At 61.4% G+C, this 16,776-nt stretch overlaps 9 protein-coding genes across 10 annotated transcripts in view; 5 read left to right on the top strand and 4 right to left on the bottom strand.

Annotated features, from left to right (window-relative positions):
• The window catches only part of SDRG_09531 (hypothetical protein), a gene marked incomplete at both ends in the record, with an annotated part of 872 nt that extends 795 nt beyond the window's left edge, over positions 1–77 (bottom strand). Inside the window, one exon of the mRNA XM_008615474.1 lies at positions 13–77. Within this exon, the coding sequence (XP_008613696.1) occupies positions 13–77 (65 nt within the window). The remainder of the gene's footprint in view (positions 1–12) is intronic.
• Positions 78–553: 476 nt separating this feature from the next.
• On the top strand, positions 554–3,076 carry SDRG_09530. 2 transcript variants are annotated; one of them, XM_008615473.1, is made up of 10 exons: positions 554–1,356; positions 1,402–1,502; positions 1,552–1,778; positions 1,829–1,939; positions 1,992–2,158; positions 2,217–2,255; positions 2,310–2,383; positions 2,434–2,556; positions 2,603–2,734; positions 2,779–3,076. In XM_008615473.1, exons 1-10 carry the CDS (start codon positions 576–578, stop codon positions 2,806–2,808), a joined length of 1,785 nt encoding a protein of 594 aa, XP_008613695.1. In that variant the 5' UTR covers positions 554–575; the 3' UTR covers positions 2,809–3,076. The 2 variants fall into 2 exon arrangements, with proteins under 2 accessions (XP_008613695.1, XP_008613694.1); XM_008615472.1 differs by having other exon boundaries at positions 2,603–3,076.
• A 51-nt stretch (positions 3,077–3,127) lies between these two features.
• Positions 3,128–4,402, top strand: SDRG_09529 (hypothetical protein). The gene has a single exon (XM_008615471.1). The coding sequence runs from the start codon at positions 3,171–3,173 to the stop codon at positions 4,335–4,337; it is 1,167 nt and encodes a 388-aa protein (XP_008613693.1). The 5' UTR covers positions 3,128–3,170; the 3' UTR covers positions 4,338–4,402.
• A 648-nt stretch (positions 4,403–5,050) lies between these two features.
• Positions 5,051–6,629, top strand: SDRG_09528 (hypothetical protein; the record flags this gene model as incomplete). The annotated part of the gene is made up of 4 exons (XM_008615470.1): positions 5,051–5,141; positions 5,188–5,279; positions 5,330–6,118; positions 6,168–6,629. The coding sequence occupies 4 exons, from the start codon at positions 5,051–5,053 to the stop codon at positions 6,627–6,629; spliced, it is 1,434 nt and encodes a 477-aa protein (XP_008613692.1).
• Positions 6,630–6,648: 19 nt separating this feature from the next.
• Positions 6,649–7,639, bottom strand: SDRG_09527 (hypothetical protein; the record flags this gene model as incomplete). The annotated part of the gene is made up of 5 exons (XM_008615469.1): positions 6,649–7,127; positions 7,173–7,299; positions 7,347–7,419; positions 7,467–7,555; positions 7,598–7,639. 5 exons carry the CDS (start codon positions 7,637–7,639, stop codon positions 6,649–6,651), a joined length of 810 nt encoding a protein of 269 aa, XP_008613691.1.
• A 404-nt stretch (positions 7,640–8,043) lies between these two features.
• On the top strand, positions 8,044–9,697 carry SDRG_09526 (hypothetical protein; the record flags this gene model as incomplete). The annotated part of the gene is made up of 5 exons (XM_008615468.1): positions 8,044–8,435; positions 8,486–8,584; positions 8,630–8,694; positions 8,740–9,631; positions 9,663–9,697. The coding sequence occupies 5 exons, from the start codon at positions 8,044–8,046 to the stop codon at positions 9,670–9,672; spliced, it is 1,458 nt and encodes a 485-aa protein (XP_008613690.1). The 3' UTR covers positions 9,673–9,697.
• A 102-nt stretch (positions 9,698–9,799) lies between these two features.
• On the bottom strand, positions 9,800–11,427 carry SDRG_09525 (hypothetical protein; the record flags this gene model as incomplete). Its single annotated transcript, XM_008615467.1, has 6 exons — positions 9,800–10,180; positions 10,231–10,389; positions 10,433–10,501; positions 10,544–10,649; positions 10,700–11,186; positions 11,241–11,427. The coding sequence occupies 6 exons, from the start codon at positions 11,425–11,427 to the stop codon at positions 9,800–9,802; spliced, it is 1,389 nt and encodes a 462-aa protein (XP_008613689.1).
• A 379-nt stretch (positions 11,428–11,806) lies between these two features.
• Positions 11,807–15,061, top strand: SDRG_09524 (hypothetical protein; the record flags this gene model as incomplete). Its single annotated transcript, XM_008615466.1, has 4 exons — positions 11,807–13,514; positions 13,562–13,906; positions 13,955–14,424; positions 14,468–15,061. The coding sequence occupies 4 exons, from the start codon at positions 11,807–11,809 to the stop codon at positions 15,059–15,061; spliced, it is 3,117 nt and encodes a 1,038-aa protein (XP_008613688.1).
• A 21-nt stretch (positions 15,062–15,082) lies between these two features.
• On the bottom strand, positions 15,083–16,302 carry SDRG_09523 (hypothetical protein). Its single transcript, XM_008615465.1, has 7 exons — positions 16,234–16,302; positions 16,051–16,185; positions 15,881–15,991; positions 15,613–15,831; positions 15,461–15,569; positions 15,241–15,409; positions 15,083–15,192 (listed from the first exon to the last, which is right to left on the bottom strand). Exons 1-7 carry the CDS (start codon positions 16,291–16,293, stop codon positions 15,120–15,122), a joined length of 876 nt encoding a protein of 291 aa, XP_008613687.1. The 5' UTR covers positions 16,294–16,302; the 3' UTR covers positions 15,083–15,119.
• Positions 16,303–16,776: the final 474 nt, after the last annotated feature.

Raw genomic sequence — 16,776 nt, 5'->3', positions numbered from 1 at the left:
GCATCCTAATACTTGACCACAAGAGCAGCGCGACTCGTACGCGTGATGCAGCTAGGCCGCTCGAAGCCATCGGCCATGTAGCCGCAAATAAGAAGAGGCGAGCACCACAGGCGAGCGTGCGGTCAGCCGTTTGGTCGTCGGGTTCGAATGAGGCAATGACGGATGATCCGTGTAGCTAGCTGTGAACGACTCCAATGACGATGGACCAGCAGTTGACCTTGAAAGGAGATGCTTCATAAACCTCGGTTGACACCCGCCCAGTCGTGCCTGGCGGCCGTTCCCTGGTCGCGCCTCGTCGCTTCGAATATGCGTACTGCAGAAGTCGTCGATGTCGCCGTTGCTTGGCGGCTCTGTAAGATCTGCCACTCCTCGCGCAGCTAACTGTGCTAAGGCTGCAAGTCTTTTCGTGCGAGGTCTGGAGTCGCATCACGGCGCATTGGAGCCCAGTCTCGCTTCGTGTTGGCACATTGCTGCGCAGATCGAAACTTTGTGCATTGTGATTGGCCCATAATGCAGCTTAACAGGCATGTGATTGGGTAAAATTCATTTTGAGCCAAATCCCAACCGTCAAAACCATGCTCAGCGCGAAGCGCAAGGCGCGCTTCTTCGACAAGCTCAACGAGATCTACGTCCCAACCAAGCGGCCGGCGCCAGAGACGGATGCGCCGCCAGTCCTCGCTTCGTCTGCTGGCGACGCCTCGGATCGACGACAGTCGTTTCCGCCCATGGCAGTGACCAAAGCGCTCGTCGACAAGGCCCACCGGCGGCAGTCGGTGCCACTCGCAGGACCGCTCCAAGGCCTGCGACTGCTCATCGTAGCATTGGGGTCCGACATGAGTCGGCGGCGCCTCGACATTTGGACGACGCAGGTGGCCAAGGCCGGCGGACAGCTCGTCACGACATGCGACGACAGCGAGAATACGATCGTCGTGGCGAGCCTCAGCCTGTCACGCGAGCGGCTCTGCAGCTACTGCCACGTGCCAGAGCTTTCTCCAAGTCTGCGCGTCGTTTCGCCTGACTGGCTCGTATACGTCATCCAGCATCGCACTTTGCCGCCCGATGGGATGTTTGCTTGGACCGACGTTGCGCCGACGACTGCGCCCACCGAGGATGCGCCGCCCCAGCGAGCCTTTTACGAGAGCTCCCCCAGCAACACGCAAGAGAGCCCTGCGCCACTACCTACAGCACAGTCCGCCATCGCTTCTGGGTCGCCATTGCGGGCGCTCGACGAAGACATGGCGTACCGCAAGCGTGTCTTTTACGAGATCAACCCGAGCATGGTCGTGGTCCACGCAGAAGAAGCAGCTGATCCACGCCAGATCAAGGCCACGAGCTTTGTGTGCGCGACAACGTCTGGTAACTCCTGGCGTCATTTGGGTCAGCCTTCGACCCCGACTCTAGTGCAATCGATCAACCACAATGCACACTTGACGTCCGTGCTGGACGAGCTCATCGAGTACCTTGCCGTCGAGAAGGACGAGTGGCGCGAGAACAGCTACAAGGTATGTTTCTGGCTATTTTCAAGTTGAACTATCGCGCTTGTACTTGCAGCGCATGGTGTCGATCCTCAAGCAGCTGCCGGCCAAGGTCACGTCGACGGCGGCGCTGCGACCCCAGTACGGGTTGAACGCGACGGGCATCGCCAAGATCCGCGAGATCCTCGAGACAGGCACGCTGCGCAAGCTCGAGGCCAAGAAGGCCGACGCCCGGCTCCAAGTCCTCCGCACCTTTGCCAACATATGGGGCGTCGGGCCATCGACCGCAACATCGCTCTACAGGTACTTAGTATGCTCTCGCCGATCGATTCGCTTTGATTGTGACGTTGTAGCCAAGGGTTTCGGTCCCTCGATGCGCTGCGGATGCGCCAAGACGAGGTTCTCAACCCGCAACAGCGCATCGGTCTGGAGCACTATGCCGATTTCCTGGTGAAAATCCCGAGGTGCAAAGAGCAAGTTTTGTTACGAGCTATGCAAGTATGTATCTGGACGCAGGGCGGAGGTTGAAGATATCCAAGCTATTGTCAAGGCGACGGTCGCCATGATTCACCCGACTGCCGTCTCTGTGACATGCGGGAGCTACCGCCGCGGCAAGTTGCAGTCGGGCGACGTCGACATCCTCATCACGGACCCGCTGGCCGACGAGTGCGTGCTCTTGCCAGGTAATTTCTGTCGAATTTCTGTCGAGATTTTGATTTGGCGCCAAATTTTGATGCCAAGATCTCCTCCGCGAATTGCACAAGCGCGCGTTTCTCACGGGTGCGTCGATGACGTCAGCGGGCTTGGTCAGATTGTCTGCATACACGATGCTAGACGACCTCACGACCGTGACGGAGCACCACATTGGCGGCTGCGACTCGTACATGGGCGTCTGCCGCGTCGACGAGGTGACAGACTACGAACCAGACGACCGGCTCGATCGGATCGCTGTGTCTAGAGCCGGCCTTTTCGGCGCATTGACCTCAAGGTGTACCCGCGCCACCTCTTTGGCTTTGCACAGTTGTACTTTACGGGCAGCGACCACTTTAACCGCAGCATGCGCGCGTTTGCCAAGCAAAAGGTCCGAGCCAGATACGACCAGTCGGCCGGTACGACCAGCACGATAGGGTTATAGCTTGACCGACCGCGGGCTCACCAAAGTGGCGCGCGCTAAAGGCGCCAAGAAGCTCAAGCAAGCGCCGGGTCTCATCTGCCCGGATGAAAAAGACGTCTTCATCGCATTGCAGCTTCCGTACAAGGTACGCGTCGCATCAACGAATTCATTGGCGGCGACTGCTTGTAGCGGCCGGAAGAACGCAATTGCATGGCCTGAGGCTGCCCCATCGCGCTCAGGAGCTCCAGGATGCCATTAACTCGCAGATGCTATTCCTCTATAAACATGGGCGTGGAGGATGCGGACCGTTCGCGCAAGACAGCTCCTGCTGGTGTTCGCTGTTGTTACGTGGTTGAAGCGGCTTGATGGAGACGCCAGCGACGGTGCCAGAGACATCGATGTGCTGGTCTCTGGTCAGTGCACGAGTAGCTTGCGCCGCCCTTCTTCCTCCGCCACCTCGTTGCCGTCGTCGTCTCCTTGCGGCACCCAAATCGACCTGCACCTCCTGCTGGTCAGGATTTGCCGAACGGAAAATACAGTGTCACGTCACAACGGCGGCGCCAGATGCTGCGGCTCGGCGAATGAGCATCGCAGGTGGCCGGTCCGGCTCTGCGTCGGCTTCTTCTTTGCATCCGCTTCACTTTTGCTCCTGCCCATCCATGCACGAGGTGTACGAGCTCGCGTACGACGCCCGCGTCCTCGACGTGCGCTGGGTCCCGAACGCCGCCAGCGCGCTCTGCTGCCTCTGCTACGAGTCGTTTGGCCTCTTTGGGAAGCGCCGCCACCACTGCCGGCTCTGCGGGCAGCTCGTCTGCAGCGCGTGCTCGCCTCACAAATCGATTCTCCTTGGCTCGACGCGCCAAGCGTCGCGCACATGCACAGACTGCGCCTCGCTGTTGACGTGCCTCGCGGCGCAGGGCGACCCGCGCGTCAAGCGCCGCATCGCTTCGCCGTTCCAGCGCAAGACGCGCGCACCCGCGACCTCGTCGCTGCCGACACGCAGCTCGCACGAGCCGCCATCCGCCGAGCTGCGGCGCGTGCTGCTCCTGAATACGAAGGCCGGCGCGACGTACTATGTCGTCCACACGCGGTGGTACGAGGCGTGGCTCGCGTACGCCGATGGCGCGACCACGAGTCCGCCCGGTCCGATCTCGAACCACGCGCTGCTCTACTTTTACAACGGACAACTGTACCCAAAACAGACGCTCTTGTATGGCAACGACTACCGCTTCCTGCACGAAGACGCGTGGCGGACGCTGTGGAGCGTCTACGGCGGCGGCCCGTCGATCGCCGTGCGCTGGGACGGCGACGCGCCGCCGCCGAGCGCCGACTGGCGCGTCTTCTTCCCGAGCATCGGTGCCAAGGCGTCGCCCAAGGTCGTCAAGCCCGTCTCTCTCCAGCGCATTCGCGCCAGCAGCACGACGCTCTCCGTGAGCTACCCGCGCGGCGACGTCCACGCTGTCGTGAACGTCACTGCGTCGGCCTTGTCGGCGGTTGACGAGCAGCCGTGCAGTCCGATCCTCCTTCTCGCACCGCGCCCGTCCTTGCCGCCGGCGCAAGAGCGTCAGCGGGCGGCCAAAGAAGCCGTCGCAGCGTTCGCCAAGGCCGCGGGCCAAGCGCGGCGCGAAGCCGAAAACGTCACGTACCGCAAGTCGCTCGTCTCGCTCGCGGACGTTGACATGCGCATTAGCTCGAGCTTTTGCTCGCCAACACAAGCCACTTCGACGCTACGGACGACGATCGTCTAGCTCTGTATTTGATTATAGAAAAAAGACTATTTAACAGGATCATCTTGGTGTATGTCTGGCGACCAGTCATTGCACATCCCACGCTCCAAGCCTTGATGAGAGAGGCGAGTGGGACCGCCCAACCTTTCGCAAGCATCCAGGAGCTGCGAGCGTGGCTGCGTCGCCTGCAACGTGCGCAGAATCTTCGGCCCCGTGGCGTCCATGTGGCTGCAGCGCGCGGCTTCTCGCATCGCAGCCGGCATTGGGTGAGTTTAGCGTTGCTCGTCGACAACACGGCCGTCGACGACCGCCCTCGTTCCTGACTCCAGCTCGTACAGCTCATTATACGTCTATGTCTATTAGTGTACTTTTGTGTTACCTAGTCCTTGGCGTCTAATCTCGATCGAGCCGATTGTTCGGTCGCACCAGCTGCGCGTCGTCGTGGCAAGCTCCGCCACAAGCTTCAACCGTGTCAAATCTCCTTAGTTGCAATCGCGGCGCACCTTTTATAAAAGAAATTTGCTTAAAGGTGTTGTTTAAAGGGAAAATTCTATTTTTATATGAATTTAAACTATTCAAAAAGAAGATATTCTTGAAAAACGTTGACAACCTTGGTTTTAGGGAGTCACTCGCATTGGCGAGTGAGCGTTGGGTAATTAACTACTTGCGATCGTGTCGTGTGCGATCTCGTGCGAGAAACTAACCAAACGCGACTCCATTTTGCATTGACGACGATGGCTGCAACCGTCGAGAGCTTGCGCCAGCTCATGTGGGGCGCGTCGGCCGTCTACGAGAGCGAGGAAGAGCTCCGCTGGCAGAGCGAAGGTAATTGGCCTCGTCCTGTCTACCGCCATTGCAGCGAGCGATGTAGACTTCCGCTTCTGCCCGCTGGATGGGCCTGGCCCGACGTGGGGCCTCCAGCAAACCCATGGTGGTCCTTGCGGCGTCTTCGCCCCGGTCCAGGTATCATCGCCATCCTACATGACGAACCATGCTTCAGGCTCTGGCCGTAGGCTCGAATGCTCGTGCATCTCTTGGGCTCACTGGACACGCCGTTGACGGGCGACGCCCGCGAGCGCTTGCTGGCGCTGGTCTTGGCCGCGATGCTGCTCTCGACGACCGAGTCCGAGACCGACCCGATTTGGCTTATCGACGCTGCGCACGTGTCGGCGACCGCGTCGGGGCCCGTGCGCCCGATTGCTGTCGCGCGCGCCGACCTCGAGGTGTCCGTGCGCGACTTCTTCGTCGCTGGGAAGGGCGTCTTGAGCTTTGTGTACAGCATGGTGCTCACACGTGGCGTCGACCGTCTCCGTGGCGACATGGACGACATGGAGAGCAGTCTGACGATGGGCGAGTTTGGCCACGGAACGCAGGAGCTGCTCAACCTCATGCTCACGGGCAAGGGCACGTCCAACGTGTTTGACGACAGCGTGCCCATGGGCGATACGGGTCTCGTGCTGCGGGGTGTCTATCATCGCCCGACCGTCGGGTACCTCACGCAGCTCGAGGCGCTGCGCTACTGCGCCGTGGGCAGCTACTTCAAGACGCCGTCGTCGCCCATTTGGGTGCTCGGGAGCGCGAGCCACTTTACAGTGCTATTTTCACCCAACCTCTCGCTCGTGACAGAGTCGGACTCGGACGCGCTCTTGTCCAAAGTCACGCGCGCCTTCAAGCAGCACGATACGATGGAGAGCGGGTTCATCGCCCTCGACGCGCTCCTGCCCTGCCTCCGGTCGCTCGGCGTCGACGAAGGGATTCTCGGCAACCAGTACCAAATGGGCCGCCTCTACGCCAAGCTCGAGGTTTCCTTCCGCTGAATCGACGTCGATCATCCCCGAGGCCTCTGCGTAGGTGCCAGGCGCCGGCATTGTGCTCTGGGACGACTTTTGGCGCGTCATTTCGCTCTTGCTCGAGACCAACGACCTCCAAACCGCCATCACGGGCAAGGTCGCGACGCGCCAGCGCTCCGACTCGGACCTCGCGCGGGAGCTCCAGGCCCAGTTTGACAGCGGTGCCTCCGCGCCAGTCGAGAGTGCACCGCCGGCCGAGCGCCTCCCGATGGCCCCCGACGTCGAGGACAAGGTGGTCTTCTACCACTACAACGGTCTCGTCGACAGTCGGACGTCGACGCCGCGCCTCGTGCGCTTCGACGCCATCGTGCCAAGCCGCAACGTTGTGGGCTACACCGTGCCGCTGACCGACTCGGGCGCGGCATCGGGCGGCTCGAGCTGCCCGATCGAAGACGTGCTCACGACCAAGTGGCCAGGTATCCAAGTGCACTGGGGCGGGCAGGTCCCGCCACGCCTCGATTAGTGTATACTACTAGTGCAAATTAGTCGTCGTCGTCGTCCGCAGCCTTGGCGTCGTCGTCTTCGGGCTCGTACTTGCGAAGGCGGCGGCGCAGCTGCTGAATCAAATCGTTCTTGTCCTTGACCATCTTTTTGAGCTGCAGGAACGGCTTGGTCTGCGAAATATGGTCCTCTTCCTCCTTCGCACTCGCCTCGTACTCGGCGAGCGCTTGGCGCGCTGCACGCAGCTCCTTCTCGAGCGCATCGACGTGGCGGCCACTCGACGTCGTCTGCGCGTGCCGGAGCTCGTCCATGTCGTCCTGGAGCCGGCTCTTGTCCTTGAGCGCGCGCGAGCAGTCGACTTGGAGCTGCTCGAGGCGGCCGCGCAGCGACTGGGTTTCTTTCTCGAGCGATTCAAACTCTTCGTCGGACCGGCCGGCCTTGGGCAGCACGGCCTTCTTGGCGCGCTTCTCGTCGCCCGCCCACTCGGCCACCGAGAGGCGCTCGACCTTTTCGAGCATGTCTAGTCGCCTGCTCAGTGCTGCCATGCGGTTGCATACCTACGTACCCTTGTCTTCGACGATGCCTGTGTCGAGCGCGAGGCGCAGTTGGTTCTCTTCCGCTTCCGCAAACACTTGGCGCAAGAGCAGCGCCGTCATGTTGATCGTATCCTGGAGCTCGCTGCGGGCGTTGCCCTATGTGCATCAAAGCTCCAGCCATGGTCTTGTGACGTCGAGTGGACCTTGATGGCAAAGCAGAGCGACGTGAGCACGTCCGTCACGTCCTTCTGGCTGTACATGTCGTCGGACGAGAGGCTACGTCGACAGATGTCGCCATGCCCACGGACGAGCACGACGCGTACCGGTCCGAGCGCGTGTCGTCAAACTCGGCCTCAATGTTCTCGAGGTGCGTCGCGAGGCGCGACCGGAAGAACTTGAGAAACTTGGAGATCTAGGCGCGCATCAGAGACGCACCAGCAGACTCGGCGGCGACCTCTGCCTGGTGGTGCGCGCTCATGCCACCCTTGGTGCTCATCGTCGGCCGCTCGATGGGACGGATTCTGCGCCTCTTCAAGATCTCGCTCGGGTCGTGCCAAAAAAGGGTACCATCAGGATCCTCCCGAGATCGATCCTCGATAGCTAACGACACTCAATGGATTACTATATGCGTGAGATAGTTGGATAGAATAGATAGTTGGATAGGATAGGTAGTTGGATAGGATAGGTAGTTGGATAGGATAGATCCACCCGACCACGAGATGGATTCATCCGAGTGTACGGACGGGATCGATCGAGACGAGCTGCCGTGAGATGGACAAAGGGCTCGATCAGTTAGTCGAAGACACTCGAAAACATAGTAGAAGCATCCACTGAGCGACTATTGGGCCTTGTCGGTTTCAAAGAGGACAGAGTTGTAGTCGACTATAAATACGTGGAGCAATGGACGCCGACGCCGTCCGCCGGCCCGTCTTGCGACGCGGGTCGATCCTCTACGCGCCGCTTTTGCACCAGCGAGTGCACGTCGACCTTGATCTCGTGCCAGAGCCGCTGAGCCTCCACGACGAAGCGGAGGCAGAGCCCGAAGAACGTGACGAGAGTGACATGAAGGCTACCACCAAGTCGGTGCCCATTACGCTCTCGGCGCCAAGTCCGTCGCAGGCCGAGAGCCCGAGCGCCTCGAACGAAGCACGGCTCATCGAGGCGCTCCTCGGCAACAACGACCGGTGCGAACCGAGCCCGGTCTCGGACTTTGCCTCCTTGCACTCGCGTGGTCTCGACCCGACGTCGACGTACGCGCAGGCCAAGCACCGCGACCACCTCCACGACTACATGTACATCCTCTGCTCTAGAACCTCCTCTCCACTACGGCCTGCACTTGTAGCAAAATGTCGCGGCACATGGTGCACAAGGTCAAGTCGGGGCAGAGCCTCGACCGCACGATCGCGCGGCAGCAGACCGAGATGACGTCGGCCAAACACCGGTGGCGTCTCGCATCACCTCGTCCAGCTAACGTGCACGTGGCTAGGTCCTCGATTGCGCTCGCGAATGCGTGCGTCTCGGCCGTCTCGGCGACGCTCAAGTCGGCGCCCCGTAGGAGCGCGCGACCACTTTGACGGGGTTCTTACGAGCGCGTAGGACCGCTGGGGCTCGACATGGCCGTGCAGTTCCTGTCGCCCAACGGCGCTGCGCTCGGCGGCGCCCACGACGACCAGCTCGCGCTGCGTCTCAACACCAAGAAGCATTTCTTCCGCCTGCGCGCCGGGCCTTGGGCTCACGATCCCTGCCTTCCATCGGACCCCGTTGCGATCGAGACATCGGACCAAACGCGCTTCCTTTGCGCACCTGCCAAGCTAGGGTCGGCGGTGCGCCTGCAGCCGCGCGCGTGGAGCCAAGATGCGCCAGGGCTCGTCACGCCCGAGATGTACGCCAACTACAAGTGGGTGCTGCAGCCCGCGCGGCGCAAGCGCGACGCCTCGATCGTCGACAAGATGCTCGTGCTCTTGACCCAAGTCCGCCAGATCGGCGCCAACTCGGTTCTCTACTGCCTCGGCCACGACTTGCACATGCACGCTACCACGGCCACGTATGCGATGGACCACTGCAGCTGGATGCTCCAGCTGCCGACGCGGAGACCGGCGCCGGTGCGCGCGACCAAGACCAAGACGCGCGTGCCACCCGTGATTTACCCGCTCACGCGCCCGCAAAACCGGTACCGGGCGTGGACGGCCACCCACGAGGCTGCTCTCCACGCACAGAGCGCATCGGACGACGCCCGTCTTGAGTTTCAAGCGCAGATGGAGACGACGTTTCGAGACCTCGCGTCCAGCGAGACGACGACGACGACGACGACGACGATCGTCGACGAGGCGACCCCTGCGCTCGCCCCGGCCCGCGCGTACTGCGTGCGTCGCGTGCATAGCAACACGTCGGAGCTCACGGATCCCGAACGACTTCAGCTCTTACAAGTGCACAATCCGAACGTCTACGGCCGCCTCGCGCCGCACCCGGCAACGACAACGAATACGCGGTCACTGCCGCGCAACACCAAGTACCTTCAGTTCCTCATGAGCGGCATGGAACGCATTAGCCAGCTCCGGCCGCAGTCGGCGTCGACGCGCAGCACGTCATCGGTCTCGTCATCGTCTTCGTCGTCGAACGGGATCGTGCCGCGCCCGCGCACGGCGCCGCACAAGCCTCAGCTCAGACTCGGCAAGGTGGCGTCGCAGTGATGGTCCGTCTCGAGGACCTCGAGAAAGTTTGTGCCCAGAAGCAGCGGAAACGGGTGGTTGCCGTCGACCGCGATCGCGTGCAGCGGCGCGTAGAGCTTGAGGAGGCGACGACCAGGCGCCGGCGCCTTCTCGGCCGCGTACACGGCGTCCAAAAACACAGCGGGCGCGAGGCAGAGGCGCGTCGACGACGTCGTCGACGCAAAGTACGCAGCGTCCGAGACGTCGTGCACGAACGACGTGAGCACGACGAAGTTTGCGTGCGACCGCCGACGCAGGACGCAGATCGTGATGAACGGCCGGTGCTGCGGCAGGTCGAGCGCCGGGTTGGCCACTTGCAGCGACGACGCCTACGATCGACATCGTTTGCTCCATAAACAAGAGGATCGTTCATGCGCACTTGACTCGAGTGGAAGAGCGTGCTGTCGCGGTTGAGCTTCCGGGCGGCGCCCAAAACCGCTTGACCGATCGGCCCGACGATGTGGTATTCTTTGCGCCGGGAGGCGTCCTTGCGCTTGAGCACCGACGTGGCTTGCGTTGGCGACAGCAGGAACGACGGCTAGAGCGATACATGATCTCAGGTGCACGGCGTGGAGACGGACCTGGGAATCGAGCGGGATCCCGGCGCCGGAGTCTTCGATTTCCTCGTGGTTGGTGACCACCCGTGGCAGCTATTGAGTGATGAGGCTGTATGCAGCAAAGGGCGAGCGTACGCGTGGCGTCAGCCGCGACGTCGAGGAGCTGGCTTGCGAGGTCGCTTGGGACAGCACGTCGGCCATCGAGCGCTCGTGGTCGACGCTCTCGTAGACTTTTGGCTTCCTACACGCAAGCTAGAACACGATCCCGCAGCATGCACGACGGGATGTTACTTGCTCGTGTCGAGCGTCGGGCGCACCATCGGCTGCTTTCGGACAGGCGGTCGCTTCTTCGCGGCGACCGGCGGCGCGGATGACCACGCGGCAGGACGTTCGGAGGCCGCACCAAACGTGTGACTAAGAAGCGTTTTGGCTGGTGAGACTTGCACGCTAGATGCAACATTGCGCGTGGGTCGGGCTGCCGCTGGGCGCTGGGACACGGGTGCAGGCGGGCGACGGGCCGGTGTTGCAGTGGGCCGCGTGGTGATCGCAGCTGGCTTTGATGGCAGTTGACGCACGGAACGCGGTGCTGCTCCTGTGGAAGGAGCCGTCGAGGTTGTGGCGTTGCTTGTGATGTTGCTTGTGGTGTTACTTGGAGCGTCGCTTGTGGCTACCGCGGGCGCGACAGGTGGTGCTGCAGGGGTATGAAAGGTCAGAATCGAGTCCAGCCCATCGTCTTCGTCGTCGTCGCCGTCGCTACCATGCGCTCCCCGCATGTGTCCTGCATAGACATAGCATGTTGTAGCAGTAGTAGTGTGACTGGGTACGTACGTACCAATGAACTTTGCGAGCAGGCCTTGCTGGCGGATCTGCGCAGCCGCGACTGGAGCGCGCTCTGGTGCTGCGTCGAGCTGCGGCGCTGTCGATACCTCGGACGTCGCTGCAAAGGCCTTGGTCAGCGCGCGGTTCCGGTCAAAGTCCACGTCGTAGACGACCTCGTGCTCTTCCTCCTGCGACTGCATCGGTCGGTCGGCGAAATCCAACTTGTGCGACTAAAGTGGCATTTACGATCGACTAAACTGGATTTTCCCTTTCGACTAAAATGTTTAGTATCCGGATACACCGCAGGAAGACGCCACCGACCGCGCATTTGCACGAGGCCGTCTGCAAGCAATGGCAGCCTCCTCATCTCGTCCCACGGGGCAACTGATTTGCGGTGGTCGCAAGGTCCCACGCTCAGCGCCTAGAGCATTCGTTCAAGCCATTCTCAGTCGGCGTTTAGTCGGAGCCCCACGTAGCAGGTTCTGGCAACGTTCGATTGGCCAAAAAGCGCACGTGGGTTTAGTCGAATGAAAACTGAAGCCAGAATTGAACGAGCCTCGAGGTCGACAACGCAGCACCATGAAGACGCGCATGGCCATCGATGACATCAGCGCCATGGTGGGCTCCATCACCAAGAACGTCGTCAACATGCGCGTGACCAACATCTACGACTCGGAGGTCAACAAGACGTACATCCTCAAGCTGGCGACGCCGGGCCTGCCCAAGGTCTTCCTCCTCCTGCAGTCGGGCGTCCGCTTCCACACGACCGCATACGCGCGCGAGACGGCGAGCGCGCTTCCATTGCAGTTTACCATGAAGCTCCGCAAGCACCTCCGCGGCAAGCGTCTCGCGAGCGTCACGCAGTGCGCGTCGGACCGCGTCATCGACTTTGCATTTGGCGACGGCGACCAGCGCCACCACTTGATCCTCGAGCTCTACGCGGCTGGCAACATCATCTTGACCGACCACAACTACTCGATTCTGTCGCTGCTGCGGTCGCACACGTACGACGAGCAGGTCAAGGTCGCGGTCAAGCAAATCTACCCGATGGAGAACGCGATGGTGGTTGGCAACAGCGCCGCCGCCGTCTTCACGTCGGGCAGCGACCTCCTTGCGTTCATTCGGTCGTACGTGCAGGAGATGGCGACGAAAGAGAAGAGCAAGAAGCAGTACACGCTCAAGCAGATCCTAATGAGCAAGGAGTCGGGCGTCGGCGGCTTTGGCCCGACGATCGTCGAGCACTGCCTCGTCAAGGCCAACCTTGCGCCGAGCCTCAAGGTCAAGACCGCGGCCGCCAACGTCGTCGTGCCGTTGACGCCGGACCAAGCGAACGCGCTTGTCGCGAGCCTCGCCGCGGCCCCGACGCTTCTCGACGAGCTGGCGCAGAACCAGGTGACGCTGCACGGCGAAGGCAGCGACGCCTCGGACGTGAGCGAGCACGGCTTTATCATCCTGAGCCCGACGACCGGAGCCTTTGATGAGTTTACGCCGTACCTCTACGCGCAGCACGAAGGTCGGTCGGTCCAGCGCTTCCGGACCTTTGACATGGCGGTCGACGAGTTCTTCTCCAAGATCGAGGCGCAAATGGCCGAAGCCGAGAAGAAGCAAGCAGCGCTCGCGGCCGAGACCAAGGTCGACAAGCTCAAGAAGCACCAGCAAGACCAGATGGAGGCGTTCCGCAAGACGCAAGAAGAGAGCGTCGTGCAGGCGCAGCTCATCGAGCAGAATCAGCTCGACATTGAGAACGTCTTGCTTGTGCTCCGCAGCGCGCTCGCCAACGGCATGGACTGGAAGGACCTCGAGGACCTCATCAAGCAAGAGCAGAAGAACGGCAACCCGGTCGCATCGCTCATCCACAAGCTCGACCTCGGCCAGAACCGCGTCTCGGTGCTGCTTTGCGACACGGACGCCGACGACGCCGACATGGAGAGCGCGGTCGCCTACTGCGTCCCGATCGATCTGAGTCTCTCGGCGCTCGCGAACGCGCGGGAGCTCTACTCGAAGAAGAAGAAGGCGGTCGTCAAGGCCCAAAAGGCGACCGAAGCGACGGACAAGGCGATCGAGCAAGCCGTCAAGAAGCACGAGAAGAAGCAGCAAGCGCAGAAGCTCCAGCGCAAAACGCTCTACCAGCGCCGGAAGACCATGTGGTTTGAAAGGTTCCACTGGTTCATCACGCGCGAAAAGTACATGGTGCTCGCGGGCAAGGACGCGCAGCAAAACGAGACGCTCGTCAAGAAATACCTGCGCAAGGGCGACCTCTACGTCCACGCCGACCTCCACGGCGCCGGTACCTTACTCCGTGGGTGCGTGGCTTGAAACATTGATATTGTGTAGCCACGTGCATCATTCGCAACCGCAGCGCCGATGCAAACGACCCGATCCCGATCTCGACCATCGAGCAAGCCGGCTGCATGAGCGTCTGCCGCAGCAATGCGTGGGCCAACCAGGTCGTCGCGGGTGCCTACTATGTCCGCGCCGACCAAGTGTCCAAGACGGCCCCCACGGGCGAGTACCTCACGACCGGTAGCTTTATGATCCGCGGCAAGAAGAACTTTATTCCGGCCTCGCGCCTCGAGATGGGCCTCGCGATCGTGTTTCGTATCGACGAGAGCTCGGTCGCGCACCATCTCGAGCTCGAAGCGCTCGAGAACGACGACCTGGACGCTCCCAAGCCGCGTGGTAACAGGAGCCTTCTCGAGTTCGTGGAGGCTGAGGCGCGTGGCGTAGCGGTTGCGATCGTGGACGATGACAAGGCAGCGGCTGCTGAGACAAGCACTGTCGTGGCGCCCAAGCCCACGGCCAAGACCAAGCCCGCCAAGCCGCAGCCCGAGGTCCAGCTGGCACCGGTCGTCGCACCCGACGACGAGCCCAACAGCGATGTCGAGAGCCTCGATGCGAACGACGGCGACGACGGGCCGGGGAAGAAGCGACTGAGCGCCAAGGAGCGCCGCGACCTCAAAAAGGCGCGCAACAAGAAGGACAACGCGGATGCTGCTGAGACCAACGTGGCGCCGCCGCCGGCTCCGACCGAGAAGAAGCCCAAGGGCGCAGCGCCGGCACCGCCCGTGCGCGGGAAGAAGGGCAAGCTCAAGAAGTTGAAAAAGTACGCCGACCAAGACGAGGACGAGCGACTCCTGCGCCTCGCTGCCCTCGGCCACGTCAAGGTCTCGGAGCTCACGACCGAGTCGGTCGAGGAGGTAACCAGAGACCGCATCGCGATATCGCTCACCTAGTACATAGGACGACGAGGCGACAGAGAAGGACGAGGCGGAGAGTTTTGTGGACGTCACGCCGAGCGAAGCCGGCACGAATGCGGTCGACGACGAGAAGGAGGCCATCTACGCGCTCCATCGCGAGCGCAAGGCGCAGCTGCAGGAGCAGGAAGAGGAGGAGGCGCAGAACGCTGCGTTCCTCGACTCGTTCACGGGCACGCCGCTGCCCAACGATCTGCTCTTGTTTGCGATGCCCGTCTGCGCCCCGTACTCGACCCTCGCGCTGTACACGTACAAGGTCAAGCTCACGCCCGGAGCGCAAAAGAAGGGCAAGGCCGTCCAGTTTGCGGTCGACCACTTTCTCAACCTCAAACCCAAAATTTCGTCGGCGATTTTGCCGAAATCGACAGCGCCGGTGACCGAAGACGAAGGTGCCAAGGACGAGGTCGCGCCCGACGTGGACCCGGTCGAGGCGCAGAAGGAGCTCATCAAATGCGTGCCAGAAGCCGACCTCGTCAGCTGCATGGTCGGGCCCGTCAAGGTCTCGGCGCCGGGCCTGAGCACTGCCAAGAAGGGCGGCAACAACAAGCCCAAGAAAGCTCACAAGAACAAGTCGACCTAAAGCTGTACAATGTGTATGTTTCATTCGGTCGACATTGGCCTCTGGTAGATTCCTGCGACTACAGATCGTCGGCGTCGGCGGTCGCAACAGAGTTGTAGTGGGCACCGAGCGTGTAGTAGTGCAGATGGTACCTACAAGAAGGTTGAGCGCGGTGGGTAGGCAGAGACGAAGAGACGCACGAGACACGGAGAGGCGCCGCGCTAAAGTCGTCGCCCATGACGAGGACGTCCGAGCCCGCTGCGTAAACATGAATCGGACGTTGGAGGCTCTGTGCGAGTGCCCGGAGTTCGATCTGGCCGCCCCAGTCGGACGAGTGCTCGACGCGGTGGCAGTAGGCTGCGAATTGATCTAGACAAGAGGCACTAAGATCTGGCATCTGGCATCTGGAATCTGGAATACCTTGGAGCGACTCGTCCGCCTCGTAATTGAGCTCCACAAACGGCATGTAGTCATCGGCGTTGGCACGAAGCGACGCAGCCGTGCGCTGGCGCAGGTACAAGTGCGGCGGCTACGCGCTGCATGACGTATACACCGTCGCAGGATCAAAGTACCAGAGCGCCCGTGGACGGGAGCTGCTCGATGCGCCGCAACTGGTCGGCAACCGCGTGGTACAAGCAATGACCGTCCGACGGGATCTCGTGGATCGTCATGCTGAGCGACTGCAGCTGCAGTGCGATCTGATCGAGCTCAACCTTGCGCTCGCTCACAACGTTCTTGGACTCTTCAGCGATGCGCAGCTGCCGGTCCTTCTCCTCTTGCTTCTTCTTCTCCTGTAGTCGCCACAGTTGAATGCGAGTACGGTAAGTCGACACGTCGTACGCGCTTGCGCTGCGCCTTCTCGAGTTTGGCGTTGGTCGAGGCCGACGTCGGATCGGCGGCCGGCGGCGTTGCATCGACCACCGTCTCGTCGTTGTCATCGTCGTCCTTGGCCTAGATGGCATTGCGCATCGCATGAGACGCCTTGTTGCAGACGAGATGCAGGCACGTACGAAGGCGAGAAGCTCGGCGGCATGGCGCTCCTTCATCTCGTGCTCGAGGCGGACAAGCTCGTCTTCAACGTCCTTCTTGGACTTCTTCTCCTTCTTCCACTTCTTCTGAAGCAGCTTGGTCTGGTTCTGCCACTCCTACACCGCCCGAGCATGATGCTGGGCCATACGTCAATGGGCGCGCACCCGCGCTTCGAGCTTGTGGCGCTGCTTGGCCTGCCCTTCGGTCTCGTTCCTCGACGCCATCGTTTTTGCTGTGGCCTGTTGTCCGGATACGCTGCCGCTGCCGCCAACATCCGGATAACGTGGCGGCAATCAAGCACGCGATGAACCTTGTCGCGGGCTTGCGGCTACCACCGTACAAAGCGCGCATTTGACCTCATGCGCTGTCAATGTGTCGACATGGTCTACCAGTGCTTGGACGCGCTCGAGCACCCGCCGATATGCTACAACCTCGACGCGCGATCGTCAATCCAAGTTGCTTGCGGCGCTGCAAGGGTGCGAGCAGCAACGAGTCGCTGTTGTCGCCATCGTCGTCGAGAAACGAGTACTACTGCATGGAGGTATGTGTTGCATGCAAACGAGTGAATGCGATGATGGATGGGCGCTGCGATGCTACTTTGCTACACGACTAGACTGTGCTACGCTCCTAAACGCCTAAACCAACGCAAGCGAGCGACGTCCGCCGGTAAGGATGGCAGAGCCTGTGGGCCGAATGCTGCGATCTCC

Source organism: Saprolegnia diclina, assembly GCF_000281045.1.
Source record: "Saprolegnia diclina VS20 unplaced genomic scaffold supercont1.30, whole genome shotgun sequence".
NCBI classification, from domain to species: domain Eukaryota; phylum Oomycota; class Saprolegniomycetes; order Saprolegniales; family Saprolegniaceae; genus Saprolegnia; species Saprolegnia diclina.
Note: the sequence above shows the minus strand (reverse complement) of the source record. Positions and strands in the feature narration are given on the sequence as shown.